Genomic DNA, 13535 nt, shown 5'->3' with positions numbered 1-13535 from the left:
TCACAGTGGTTGTCATATTATTTTGAAATTCAGATTAATTTCAAGTGTTAATCTCTGTGTGCAGCCAGAGGATGCCAACTTCGCCTCTCAGGTGCTTGTGTACAAAGACATCGGAGAGGAGATGCTGCTTCACGCCTTCGAAGGATACAACGTTTGTATCTTTGCGTATGGTCAGACGGGTTCTGGAAAGTCCTACACCATGATGGGGAAACAGGATGTGAAAGACCAACAAGGAATCATTCCTTTGGTGGGGTGATATTTAAACACATTAATTTGAATTATCAAATCATATTTTCTAGTATTAAAAATGTCTTCTACTTCTACAGTTATGTGAAGATCTTTTTAAGAAAATCAACGACAACACAAACAACAGCATGTCTTACTCTGTAGAGGTAAGAATTGGTTCTTTTCACGGCAAATGATCTGTTATTGAATATGGTTTTTCTCCTTATGCTTGATCAGGTTAGCTACATGGAGATCTATTGTGAACGCGTACGTGACCTGCTAAACCCCAAAAACAAAGGAAACTTGCGTGTCAGAGAACATCCTCTCATGGGTCCATATGTGGAGGACTTGTCCAAGCTGGCTGTCACTTCCTACAATGACATTCAGGACCTGATGGACTCAGGGAACAAAGCCAGGTCACTATTACTTGGATATGCTCACATCAGATGGCTTGGTTTCCAATGTTTGATTTTCCATTATGAATATTTGCAAGTTAAATTGTTCCTTTTTCCGTGTCCAGGACGGTGGCTGCAACCAACATGAATGAGACCAGCAGTCGCTCACATGCCGTTTTTAACATCATATTCACGCAGAAAAAGCATGATGCTGATTCTGATAACACCTCCGAGAAGGTAGAGCTGCTCTCTGTGAGATGCACTTTAAAATGAAAAGACAATAATCTTAACTTTTTATTTCTTAGGTCAGCAAAATTAGTTTGGTTGATTTAGCTGGCAGCGAGAGGGCAGATTCCACCGGAGCTAAAGGCACAAGACTGAAGGTGAAAATATTGGATTCTTTGTGGTTTATTTTTGGGTTTCTAATAACTTTAAAATGAAAAAACTTTGTGTGTGACAGGAAGGAGCAAATATCAACAAATCTCTGACCACGCTGGGGAAAGTCATCTCTGCTTTGGCGGAAGTGGTAAGAATAGAAGAATAGTCAAACTCATCTTATTCTCGATGTCATCAATAAGATAATATTCTAATATAAATAATAATTTCCTGCTGCATTTTAGGACTCGAGTCTAAATAAGGTAATCATTGTTGTACAAATATTTTGATTTGTTAGTCTTGTTTATGACACTAACTCTATTAACATTTGACACAGAATAAAAAGAAGAAGAAGGTTGAGAGTCATATTCCCTACAGAGATTCGGTTCTCACCTGGCTCCTTAGAGAAAATTTGGGTATGAATACTCGATACTATTGAGCAGTAATTCTACCTCCATAATTACTTCATAATAGTCTTTTTTTCTCTGATCAGGTGGGAATTCTCGAACAGCGATGGTCGCTGCCTTGAGTCCAGCAGACATCAATTATGATGAAACTCTGAGCACACTCAGGTCCAGATTATGACTCTTCTTTGTTACCAGCAATGTTTGGATGTTGCATCATTCAACAATTTATTAACTCATGTACTATCCTATGGATATAGATATGCTGATCGTGCCAAACAGATCAGGTGTAATGCTGTGATCAACGAGGATCCCAACAACCGACTGGTGCGCGAGCTGAAGGACGAGGTGTCGCGTCTGAAAGACCTTCTCTACGCTCAAGGCCTGGGTGATATCATTGACAGTAAGTGCACGTATATCGTGTCATATTTCTTAATGATGTGTGTCAACTGACTTCTCTGTAATACCCCCTCATAAGGAATGGTCGAGTTGGTCACGTAGGTTTGTTCATTTGTTTCAATCAAACAAAGAAATGTTCCTTATTTTGTATGGAAGTTTGTTCACTTCTCAGATTTTGCTGAAGGGCTTTAGTTTCCTCTGGATTTACAAATGTTTGAAGGTTTTGTCTTTGACTTGATTTACTTCTGTGTTGATGCCATTTTAATAACTTGCTGATAGTGGAAACTCAAACTAAATAATACAGCAGAATAAAGATTGGAGAAATCTGAATTACTGCAGAGTCATCACTCGCATTTGGAGAAGTGATTGAAATCTTGCAGGTTGAGGGAACATTTTTTTTATTTTGGTAGGCTTGACCATATACAGTGTTTAGAGCATGAGTTTCAAATTCAAGGCCAGAAGGCTATTTACGGTGAAGATATTCTGTGGTCTTCCATTTGGAGTTTTGTATGAGAGCAGGATTATCTCTGTCTTCATCTTTGTACTATGTTTAGCTGGTTAAGGAGTTAAGATAATCCAGCAAATGGTTTCATTTATGTAGCTTTCATTATATACTGTAGTTAAAATGCAACAGATTAATAAGGAAAAAACATTTCCAATGAGTTTAGACTTAAAGAGCAACTAGTGTGTTGTTTTAAGTGTGTCTTAAATAGATGTTGGACTCTTTTGTAATCATCAGTATGTGTCTGTTTGTACAAAACTCTCTTTTAACTGAAATATTTACAGTAGAAAATGTGCTTAAGCCCTCTCACTACAGAAAATCCTATTTGACATAACCATCTGCTCGTCGAGCATCGAGGTTTGTCACCTCACATCATAAATCACTGAAGTCTCCACCTACAAGGGACTCTTTGTATAAACAAAGCGGGCGTGACTACAGCTGGCTGGCGGAGCAGTGCAGCCATTATTATGTCATAATGGACTCTCGTAACCTCTCATTCGCTAAGATTTCAGCTGGTAGAGAAATGTATAAAGTAATAACTTCAAAACAGTGTCATGATGAGAGACTTGCTGCATCCTGGAGATGAAGACTTCAACATTTGAAACATGTGAGTGAGTCAGGAGAGTTGGAAGTTGTACAAAAGTATCCTTTAAATGTGCCAAATTCACAATGAAACCACAAAACTTTAAACATCAAAATATAAGTCAAAATGCAGGAAAAAGAATGCTTAAAGAACTTCCCGCTTGCGACAAAAAAATTCTTAAGAAACACTAAAGTATAGTTTAAAATCTATTCAAAGTTGATTTAGACATTGAGACGAACTACAAATTTTTAAATCTAAAAGGCTAGTTTGAAAACATTGGAAGTAACATATATTTCTATATAACGTCAAATGTGGTTGCCTGTGGTTCTGTTAAAGGGCATGACTTAGATTGAAGTAAGTGGCAAAAGAGGCCATGTTATTCCAGCTGAGGGCAAATTGAGATTGAAGAGAACGTATTTGGGTCAGTTGGTTCTGTTCTTTGATGCTGGGAGAGGAATACAGTTGTTGAGACATTGACGAGTCAAAAGAGCGACCTTATTTCGTCTAGAGCATTTACTGGTTTATCAGATGGTGACTGGTTTTTCCAGAAGATTGAGTGAATCTGGAAAGTAGTTTTGTCGGTAGCTGAGTCATGGCTGGTCATTCGTTTTTAAAAATTAATTAAAATTATCTCTGTGTATTTATGGAGAAGATAAGATAAGATAAGATAAGATAGCTTTATATATCCCACAGTGGGGAGAGAAGATAATAAAAAACAGCAACTCATTTTACACATAAAAAATAAAAGTTGTTTCCACAATAAAAATTATACACATAAAATCAAAACATATAGATAGTGGCTATCCATTAAAAAAAAACACTATACATTTTGTTATTTTTGTTTCGAGCAAATTATATGTTTTAATAATTAACTGGAAGTGCTCATATGACTTATCTCTCTTTCTTTTCTTTTCACAACTCTTCTTTCCTTCTAGCATTTCGGGGTTCTGTCGCTGAGTTAGAGGGTTTGAAATGTGTGTGTTCTGCTCACGGCTTTTGCTCTTTGGCCGCTTTGCTTCTTTCTTGCATAACGCTGAAATTAGACGTCCATCTGCTGCAAAAATATCATGAGAACATGTGTGTTCGGCTTTTCGTTTTGTTACTCAGTTTCAGAGAAATCGATCTGTGAAATCCACAACAGCAAGTTAAATAATTCATGAAAGCGGAGACTAGTTTGTCGCCTCCTGGTGGACGCCACATCGAAAAAGTAATCAGAGATTGGAGACAGTGAATCTTTCAGTCTCTCAGAGAAAAGAGCATAGTCACTGGTGTGATAATAAATCCACCATCTAACTGCCTTTCCAGTGTGTCTTACTTCATTAACCGAAAGACAATATATGTAGAATGTGTCCTGGCTGGCAGCAGGCACGTCCAGATGGATTGTTGTGATACTGTTGTTTCCGTTTTATTGCTTTCTGTTGCCATGACAGCGCTGCACTCGTTCTGTTTTCTTTCTTAATCCACCGTCAGTGAGCAGCAACCCTGCTGAGTTTACCACCAGCATTAAAGACTAAATACATATGAAATGACTCAGCATTATAAAGCGTAATAACAGTTAAATAAAAATATTAAGATGTTAATATATAATATTATATCTTTCAAATATGCATTTTCTTATGCTCTCTGGCTGCTTTTGAATCTAGAGTCTTGTTCTAAAGTGCTCTGCAAATACTGTTTCAATTCTCTCTTCATGCATCTGATCCATGGCTGTATTTTTGCAGTTTTATCAACTTGATGGCTCCTTTGGTTTTGCATCTCTTTTAATTCATTTCCTTTGCACGCAGTTTTTTGCTGGTGCTCGGCCTCGCTTAAAATATATAGTTGTTGTTGTTGTTGTTGTTGTTAGATGTGTTTCAAGCCACATATGGTCTTTCTCTCCCCTCTCTGTTCTCCCTTTTCTCCTCCTGACGCCGTTTCCCCCCATGTGTTTACCCCCCACATCATAAATGGCCCTGACCTTTATTCCTGAACGCATCCCTCCGACAGACCTGTCCGATCACACGAACAATAACAGTAAAGCCCAAGCTGTGAATCAAAGGGATGATTTCTCCACAGTGACCAATGCCATGACGGGGATGAGTCCCTCTCCGTCTCTCACGGCCTTGTCCAGCCGTGCTGGATCCATCGCCAGTCTGCATGACCGCATCATGTTCAGCCCAGGAAGTGAGGAGGCCATCGAGAGGCTCAAGGTAAACACTGGCAGTAATGTGTCAATGAATCTTTTGTGAGAACTAGAAACATTATGTTGTGACTTAAACAATGTAACATAAACTAACAAGTAACATATGTATTGGTATTGACAGGAAACAGAGAAAATCATTGCTGAGCTAAATGAGACCTGGGAGGAGAAACTACGCAGAACAGAAGCCATCAGAATGGAGAGGTAAAGATATTTATTTATTAAGAAAAAATGTGTTTAACCTGATTTATTGAGCTGCATAATGTATGCTTAACAAAATGAATGTATCCTTAAATGTCAAAATAATGTATTTTTTAATATATTTGTCTTTACACATTATCAGCCTTTAATTTAAAGTCATTTATTTGGGTGCAGAATTTTGATGATGTGATATTGACCAGGACTCTTGGAGCCCCAACAGTAAACTATGACTAAACTAACTATTAATCCACAGAGAGGCCTTACTTGCAGAAATGGGTGTAGCCATGCGAGAAGATGGTGGAACACTTGGTGTGTTCTCACCAAAGAAGGTAAGAGTCGTTATTTCTTGGATATGAATCTTAATCGTCTCAATGGTCACTAATTTGCCTGTTGATTTACTTTGAAGCCGAACGATAATCCTAGAAAGCCTCAGCCTGTGTTTATCGATACGGTTGGGCTGTTTTCCCCAAACGAGGTTTGTCTGTTGAGCTAAAACTCTTACTCTCTCTGGGTGCTTCTACTTCCGAAACTTGCGCTACTTAGTGCATACTTTTAATTACTTAAAGGTATAAGTTGTTGTTCTCAAGAGATCATTTTCAAGCATGGTTTGAACTTCTGCTCGTGCCAACCTCTGAGTGGTGTTTGTCTTGAATATTGATGAATGATTGAGTGTATCATATTGAGTGATTGGCTCATTACTTCTTTCAGACTCCACATCTGGTTAACCTTAATGAGGATCCTCTGATGTCTGAGTGCCTGCTCTACTACATCAAAGATGGAATCACCAGGTAACCTATTTTAACTTTTTTTAATCTATCTTTAGATTTACTTTGAAACATTAAGATCCTTGCAAGTTGTGTGTTATTATAAGAGCTGGGCAATTAAAAGAGTTATTATTGCTTTAATGCATCAACTATTAACGTCGACATTTATCACTAGATCGTTGATGCATTTAAAGAGAAAAATGCCCTGTTTTTTTAATGCTCCAATAATCGATGTGTATGCTTTGTGGTCTTCATTAACTGTGTTGTAATGTGTGTGAAAGATTGCGGGATAAGAGCGGGAACATACGAGAAAACAGGTGCAGTGAGAGACACTGAGATTAAAGTATGAATGACAACCGGCAGTGAGTGATGGAGTGATCAAGTGATGTGTCAATTTTGGATAAATTATTTTCCACGATGACTATGAACCGATCACATCTTAATTTTAAGGCAAATACTGAACTTTTTCTTTATTTTTTTTATACTTTAATTGCATATCTTAAGACGCGGCTACATAGGCGAACTGGCATTTTATTTCATCTCTGCCTTTTGGGGTTCATTTTCTGTTGGATTTAACACAATCAAATGCTGATCACTATTTTATTTTAGACTTAAGTCGGACATCAAATACAAATTTTGTTCACAGGAATGATTTGTGTTTGTTCATTTTGTATAGTTTACAACAATCTGTTGATGTATTCCTCTGTTTTTTAGCTTTCAGTGAATTAAACATACAACGTACAAAATATTTTTTGTTGATCAAGAACATTTGTGCTGTTATATCAGAAATGTCCTGTTTTAATAGTTTGGTTCTGGCTCTGGACTTTTACATTTATCTATTCATTATTATGTTTATTTTTCAGAAAAAACGTGTTGATGTGGAAAGTGCTTGCACAACAAATGTTATACCACTTGATTTCATACAACAAAAGACTGTTAAAATCAAAGTCCACTTTACACTACTTTTGATTTCGTTATTCAATTTTATTTATACTATTTGCTTAATCATTATTAGAAATAAAATGACATGGAAATCTAGTTCAAATCTTAATCTAATTAATACCAAATTTAAAATTGTAATACTTTCCCAGCCCTAGTTATGGTACTGTATGTCTGTAAGGTTAAAGCTTTACTTTTTTTTTAATAAAATCTGTTTCATGACCTTGAAAAATCTGCTTCATCAACATTTGTATGTTTCATATAAAATTGTAATCTCTTAAAACCAATTTCTTTGACCTTTTGTTCCAGGGTGGGTCGTTTAGACGCCAGCAGCCGCCAGGACATCGTCCTCAGCGGGCACTTCATAAAGGATGAACATTGCACATTCACCTGTTCCACGGGTCCTCAAGGAGAGAGTAAGCACTTTAAACATCCTTTTAATGAAGCCTGGCCAATGACATTGAATTTTCTTTTCTTGTTTCCTGAGCAGCAGTTGTCCTGGAGCCTTGTGACGAAGCAGAGATGTATGTCAATGGAAAGCGAGTGACAGAACCTACTGTCCTGAAATCAGGTTTAGTGGAGCGCTTCTTTTTATGATTTGAAGCAAAGTAACAACAGTAATTAAAATATTTTTACTGTAAATCTTCTGCAGGACACCGCATTATCCTGGGGAAGAGTCATGTGTTTCGCTTCAACCACCCAGTGCAGGCCAGAGCAGAGAGGGAGAGAACCCCTTGTGCTGAAACACCCTCTGAACCTGTGGACTGGGCTTTCGCCCAGCGAGAGCTGCTGGATAAACAGGGGATTGATATGAAGCAGGAAATGGAACAGAGGTGATTTTGGAAACACTTACTCTTACTCTGCAAAAGAGGACGTGAATAGTTTTTACTGTCTTTTGGAAAGACGAAGTGCTGACCTTGACCTTTCATCCTTTTTTTCAGTCTGTGACTTCGAATGATTGTATTTAGACAATAAAAAACAACTGTTTACATATCCTGCATTTGTATTTGTTTTCCTAGGCTGCATGAATTAGAGGACCAGTATCGCAAAGAAAGAGAAGAAGCCAACCACCTGCTCGAGCAGCAAAGATTGGTACGTACATGCGTTTTGTCAAAATAACCAAGTTACTGATCCAGTCCTTAAAAAAATGGCCAATTCTGTTTCTTTTTTTCACACAATGAGAACAGTTTAAAACCCAGTAGTACACATATAGTTATAGGCTATTGTTGTTCTTATTGTGCAGGATTATGAGAGCAAGCTGGAGGCTCTTCAGAAACAAGTAGACCGATGTTACCCAGAAGTCCCTGATGAAGAGGACGAGCCAGAGGAGGAAGGTAATAAAACTTCACAGACTTATATACGGTGTCTTTATTTGATGTAATAAGAGCTAAATTGCTAACAGTAAATGTTACTTCCTCAGTGCAATGGACTGAGAAAGAAAGAGAGCTGGCTGTGTGGAGCTTCCGAAAGTGGAGGTGTTATCAGTTCACCTCACTTCGTGACCTTTTATGGGGCAACGCCATCTTCCTAAAGGAGGCTAACGCTATCAGTGTCGAGCTCAAAAAGAAGGTTAAAGTCAATCCCATTACTCTATTATAGACATTTCTAAGGTTCCTTAGAACTCTCTGACCCTCAATAATGTCCGGCAGGTTCAGTTCCAGTTTGTGCTGCTGACGGACACCCTGTACTCCCCCCTTCCTCCTGACCTGCTGCCCCCAGAGGCCTCCAAAGAAAGAGAGGAGAGACACTTCCCTCGTACAATAGTGGCCGTTGAGGTGCAGGATTTAAAAAATGGAGCCACTCACTACTGGACATTGGAGAAATTAAGGTAAACATTTAGTGCTTATGATTCGGAATTAAATATTTTTCTTATAAAACAAAGTAATAAAGAGATAATCGACTTTTGCAGGCAGAGACTTGATCTCATGAGGGAGATGTACGACCGTGCTGCTGATGTGCCCAGCGGCAATACCACTGAGGAAAGTGAGAATGTGATGAAAGGAGGCGACCCCTTTTATGACCGCTTCCCCTGGTTTCGTCTGGTTGGCAGGTAAATATTGAACCAACAGAGGGTGTGTTAATAAAGACCAAAGACCAGCTCTCTTAAACAAACAGCTACAAAAGAACAGCCAAACAAAGTAGCCTGCAACCTGCTCCATTATGTCTGATGTTACAATGTGGTCTCTCTCTAAACATAGATACGTGTCTGACAAAGACACCGGGTTGTAAATTCACAAAGCAGAGCTACCATCCATTGTGCACGCACAAATTGATGAACTTAATATTTAGTAATCATTAGGTTAAACCGTGTGTATCCGAGTAAATCAACATATCACAAAAAGTTGATTGTGGAGAATTTTTTTTTAATCAAAGTGCACATTTTAAGATTCCCTCACTCACCCCCTGACTCCCTCACTCAAGCTGTCTTACAGAAGACTCCTACGCAGTCACGTGTGACTCTTGCATAACATTCTGCATATCCTTTGATGCCACTAAGCTGCAGTTAAACACGTCAATGGGATTATGCTGTGGTCTGAAAAGACATCATCAAATGTCATTTGCCAGCTTGATTTAATTTCTCTTCCAAATCAAGAATGATGTTTATGAAGATTGCTAAAGAGATTTCGATGTGCCTCATGTTTGCCAGAAGGCGCCCTCTGGTGGGACATTAGTAGTCCTCATTTTTGATTCTCTAGAAGAAAAAAAATTAAATGATCAAATTAGAAATATTTTGATCCTATGGAACCAGTGATTCTCGTTATTAGCTAGCATGATTATAGCACCTTGCATTCTAAAATGATCCTTGTTGATTTTAATTTCTGTCACAACTAATTTTACATTTGTTTGGAGACATATAAATAAAAATAAGAATAGAGTTTAATTTACTGATAGTCACAAGGTTACTTCTTACATAACCATTATTTTAACAAAGCAAGTGCGTTGTAGTCATTTATTATTTTTGCTATATCAAAATAGATCTTATTTTAGTTATAATATCCTATCACATCTCTCCCTCTTCCTATTTCCTTCGCTTTAACTATATCACTTTTATTTCACCCTATTTACTTTATTTTGAATCAATAAATAGTTAATGTATCTCCTCCAAACATCCTCTTTCTCTTTGGCACAGCTGACCCCTTATTCCCTTATTTATTTTAAGCCCCTTCTGAAGTTCAACGTGAATAATTAAAACATGCTTGTTTATTTTAAGATTAACGTTCACTTTAGTCGTAAATAAGTGTCTCACGTTATGAAATTCCGCCATGTATGTGATCAGGAAATGTGATTTTTAGAACAGTTTAAAAACATGCTGTATTCAACTGAGTATGACGTCATGTACAACTCTTTGCTTCTTCTTGAATGTCTCGTAGTACAACAGAATGGACATAGTTGGTCACCCTTTTAAGAGTGACTAACTATGTGCTTCCTACCTAACCGTACTAACCTAGTTCCCATGTCTCTGGCTGTACCAGAAACACCATTTTCAACACATGCATGAGCGAGCGCATGAGTGACCCTACCCCGTCCCCGACCCTCTCCAACTCTGAAATTACTGAGCTGGCTGACTCGCAGCAGCCGGGTCGAGAGGAGGAGGAGGAGTTGGAGGACTTGGAAGATGATATCTTTTTGGACGACTCATGCTTGGAGCTTGAGAGAGAGGATGATGAGGATGATGATGATGATGATGAGGATGATGATGATGAGGGAGAACTCTGCCGTGGCTCCAGCGAAGGCCCGGATCCCTTTTACGACCGCTCACCATTATTCAGTGTAGTGGGAAGGTTGGTGAGGTTTCGGGAGCGTGCTGGTGGAGGAAACTAGCTCTTTCACGACGAGACAGACAGTCACTGGGTTTCATTCACAAATCCACTCCTGACGGGAGACATGATCTTGCAATGTGACCACTGCTGTGAACTTCGTGGGTGTGAATGATGATTGTGAAACATGCACACATTTCATGTGAACCGCACATTTGCCTTTCACCTGGTATTCATATCAGCTTTAGCAAAGGGGCACCATATCGTTTCAAAGCACTGGAGTTATTTCTCACATAAATTGATTTCATTGTGTATAACTGCACATCTAAACGCCCAAAATAGTGACTGAAAAGTTACACAAGTTAAGCAAAAGAGTTTTTTTCTGTGAAATCAATTAAAGATTGTTCCGTGAAACCTTACGTTGAACTAATGATAATGTTTAAGACTGAACATCTCAAGATGAAAGAGCTGGTTTCAACCGCAGCAGTCTCTTTTAGGCATGCCAGAGCACAAGCCATTTTTTTTTGGTCAATTTCACTTGAATCCGCCTGATCATGAGTTAGTGTCTCCCTCTGTCCCTCTCAAGAGGTGCTCTTTTTTGTTTTGTCATACATTGAATGAGCATTTAAAGGATGTTGGCAGTTGTTTTATTCAAGCTGAGCCATGTTTCCTGTGATGATTTCAGTTCCGTTTAATTGTTCAAGTCTGGGCGTTTTTGTTCAAACTTTTTGTCCTGAGCATGCCTTTTTTGCACCTCACCAATCTTGTCATGAACATTACCCCTTTTTACACGCCGCACCTTCAGTTGTTGTTCACCTGTTGGCTTGTGAAAAAGTGATCTTTGACTGCAAGATTATTAAATTAGATTGTGGTCTAACCAAGTCTGTCAAGTTACACAATAATATACTTTTACATTTGTAAGCAGGTAAATAACTACTAATAACTACATTTCTAAAGACCCAATTTACCTCTTGAAATCATGTTTTAAACTCAAGATCTCAGGGCCAAATCCAGCACGCCCACTTACATCATGTTTCCTGCAAGAGATTTAAATAAAGATAATCATATGATTAATATTCATAAGAGAAACAAAAACCATATCAACTCCAATTAAATCTTCAAGTTTTGCTTTTGCTTGGTTGCTTTATTTTTCAATCAAGCAAATATTTCTTAACCCTTGTGTTATCTCAGGGTCGAGGTGACACGGAGGCTCGAAAACAAATGTGTTCGAGATATCCCTTGTCCTTAATGTATCTGGAAATAAATAAATAGTTTATTTAAATTGATGAAAATGGATCCAATTAAAGATAGTAAAACAGAAGTTGTTTAAGGGGAAAATCAGAGAATCTCTTGTGATTTTAGTCAGGGTTGAAAGAGTTCCTTCCTGTTAAAATAAGGCTAAACTTATAATAGACTTATTTGTTCAATAGAAATTATCTACAGTATGTGACTTGGATTTTAAATATTATTTTGGCAACTTTTGTGATTGAGTTTGAGAGCACTACCTCTCAAACTGCCAGCCCTGTATTGAGCTGGGGCCCAAATCATCATCATGATTCAAATCTAAACCTGACATTTCCTGACTTTTACTAAAAGAGGAGAGAAGCCTCTCAGGAGCGATAGTAAAGGGCAGTCCAGCCATCGCTAGAGCAATCCCAGCTTTGTTTGGTTGCTTTGTAGCTCTCGTCTTATGTTTTACTGTTCATGTCTGTTATTTATTTATCTTTTATTTACCCGGTCTATTTTGTTGTTTTTCATCCCACTCCTTCTGTGTTTCGTAGGGCTTTTGTTTATCTAAGTAACCTCCTTTATCCGGTTCCGCTGGTCCACCGCGTGGCCATTGTGAGTGAGAAAGGAGAGGTGAAGGGCTTCCTGCGAGTGGCAGTGCAGGCCATATCAGGTAATGCTCTAGAGCATCTCCTCTTCATGATGGGATTCAAAGAACTGATCTATTGGACTTCTTGAGGGAGTGAAGTGAAGCTTCTTTGTGTTTTCCTCCAGCTGATGAGGAAGCTCCGGACTACGGCTCCGGAGTGAGGCAGTCAGGCACCGCCAAAATAGCCTTTGAGGATCATCTGTATGAGAAGGTGGAGATCATGACTACTGACATTGTGGAAACTACAAGAATTCTATTAACTGCTTCTCTTTTTTTGTAGTTCCAGTCAGAGTCCTGCTCTGTCGGTCTGTCCCGAACAGGGATTTCTCAGGAGGAACTACGTTTTGTTGAGGGGGAAGGTCAGAATGCTGAGATAGCAACTTCAGCAGATGAGGTCAACAACAACACATGTGCGGGTAATTCTTTCTTATGGGCGAAAGGATGGATTTTCTTAACACGTTATTTTCCCAAAATCATGTGGAAAACTTTGGAGAGGAAGTTAGGTCAGACAGGATTGGTTTGGACATATAAAGAGGAGAGACTTTTGGAGTCCTGGAAGGATAGGAGCACATAAGCATATGATGTCTTATTTTAATTTCTTTCCTACAGCCGGTGCGGACGAACCAGAGGTCCCACTGAAACCTGGTTCAAACGGCCAGCTAGAAGCATCCTTAGAGCACCTTAAGATTGGAGATCTTTTCACATTCAGGGTGACAGTTCTGCAAGCATCAAGCATTTCTGCCGAGTATGCTGACATCTTCTGTCAGTTCAAGTAAGAATTCTCCTCACATGTTCGCTTATGTCAATGCATAACCTCGGTAAAATGTATTTAGCCTTTTGTATTTTATTCATTGAGCCCTACTAGTTTTTCAAAACCTTCTTTTTCAATCAAATCAATAATAATATTCTTAACAGTGTATTTCCTATTTTACACA

The 13535-nt window shown here is 38.5% G+C and overlaps 1 protein-coding gene across 7 annotated transcripts in view; it reads left to right on the top strand.

The window, feature by feature from the left end:
• The window catches only part of kif1aa (kinesin family member 1Aa), a 30572-nt gene that overhangs the window by 8134 nt on the left and 8903 nt on the right, over positions 1–13535 (top strand). For 2 of the 7 annotated variants that reach the window (XM_087784480.1, XM_087784479.1), the window contains exons 4-30: positions 65–247; positions 327–392; positions 463–641; positions 746–857; positions 926–1003; positions 1081–1146; positions 1241–1258; positions 1333–1411; positions 1489–1567; positions 1660–1802; positions 3819–3857; positions 4870–5072; positions 5187–5266; positions 5517–5592; positions 5972–6051; positions 7276–7382; positions 7457–7537; positions 7619–7799; positions 7986–8058; positions 8210–8300; positions 8387–8535; positions 8616–8794; positions 8876–9016; positions 12506–12624; positions 12726–12811; positions 12881–13016; positions 13210–13372. In XM_087784480.1, the coding sequence (XP_087640606.1) occupies positions 65–247; positions 327–392; positions 463–641; positions 746–857; positions 926–1003; positions 1081–1146; positions 1241–1258; positions 1333–1411; positions 1489–1567; positions 1660–1802; positions 3819–3857; positions 4870–5072; positions 5187–5266; positions 5517–5592; positions 5972–6051; positions 7276–7382; positions 7457–7537; positions 7619–7799; positions 7986–8058; positions 8210–8300; positions 8387–8535; positions 8616–8794; positions 8876–9016; positions 12506–12624; positions 12726–12811; positions 12881–13016; positions 13210–13372 (2987 nt within the window). Of the gene's footprint in view, positions 1–64; positions 248–326; positions 393–462; positions 642–745; positions 858–925; positions 1004–1080; positions 1147–1240; positions 1259–1332; positions 1412–1488; positions 1568–1659; positions 1803–3818; positions 3858–4869; positions 5073–5186; positions 5267–5516; positions 5593–5971; positions 6052–7275; positions 7383–7456; positions 7538–7618; positions 7800–7985; positions 8059–8209; positions 8301–8386; positions 8536–8615; positions 8795–8875; positions 9017–10439; positions 10749–12505; positions 12625–12725; positions 12812–12880; positions 13017–13209; positions 13373–13535 lie in introns of all 7 variants that reach the window. The other 5 variants (XM_087784476.1, XM_087784477.1, XM_087784481.1 and 2 more) reach the window with 5 other exon arrangements.

Source organism: Callionymus lyra, chromosome 2 (assembly GCF_982586985.1).
Source record: "Callionymus lyra chromosome 2, fCalLyr1.hap1.1, whole genome shotgun sequence".
In the NCBI taxonomy this organism is placed as follows: Eukaryota; Metazoa; Chordata; class Actinopteri; order Syngnathiformes; family Callionymidae; genus Callionymus; species Callionymus lyra.
This window is presented reverse-complemented; position numbering and strand designations above follow the sequence as displayed.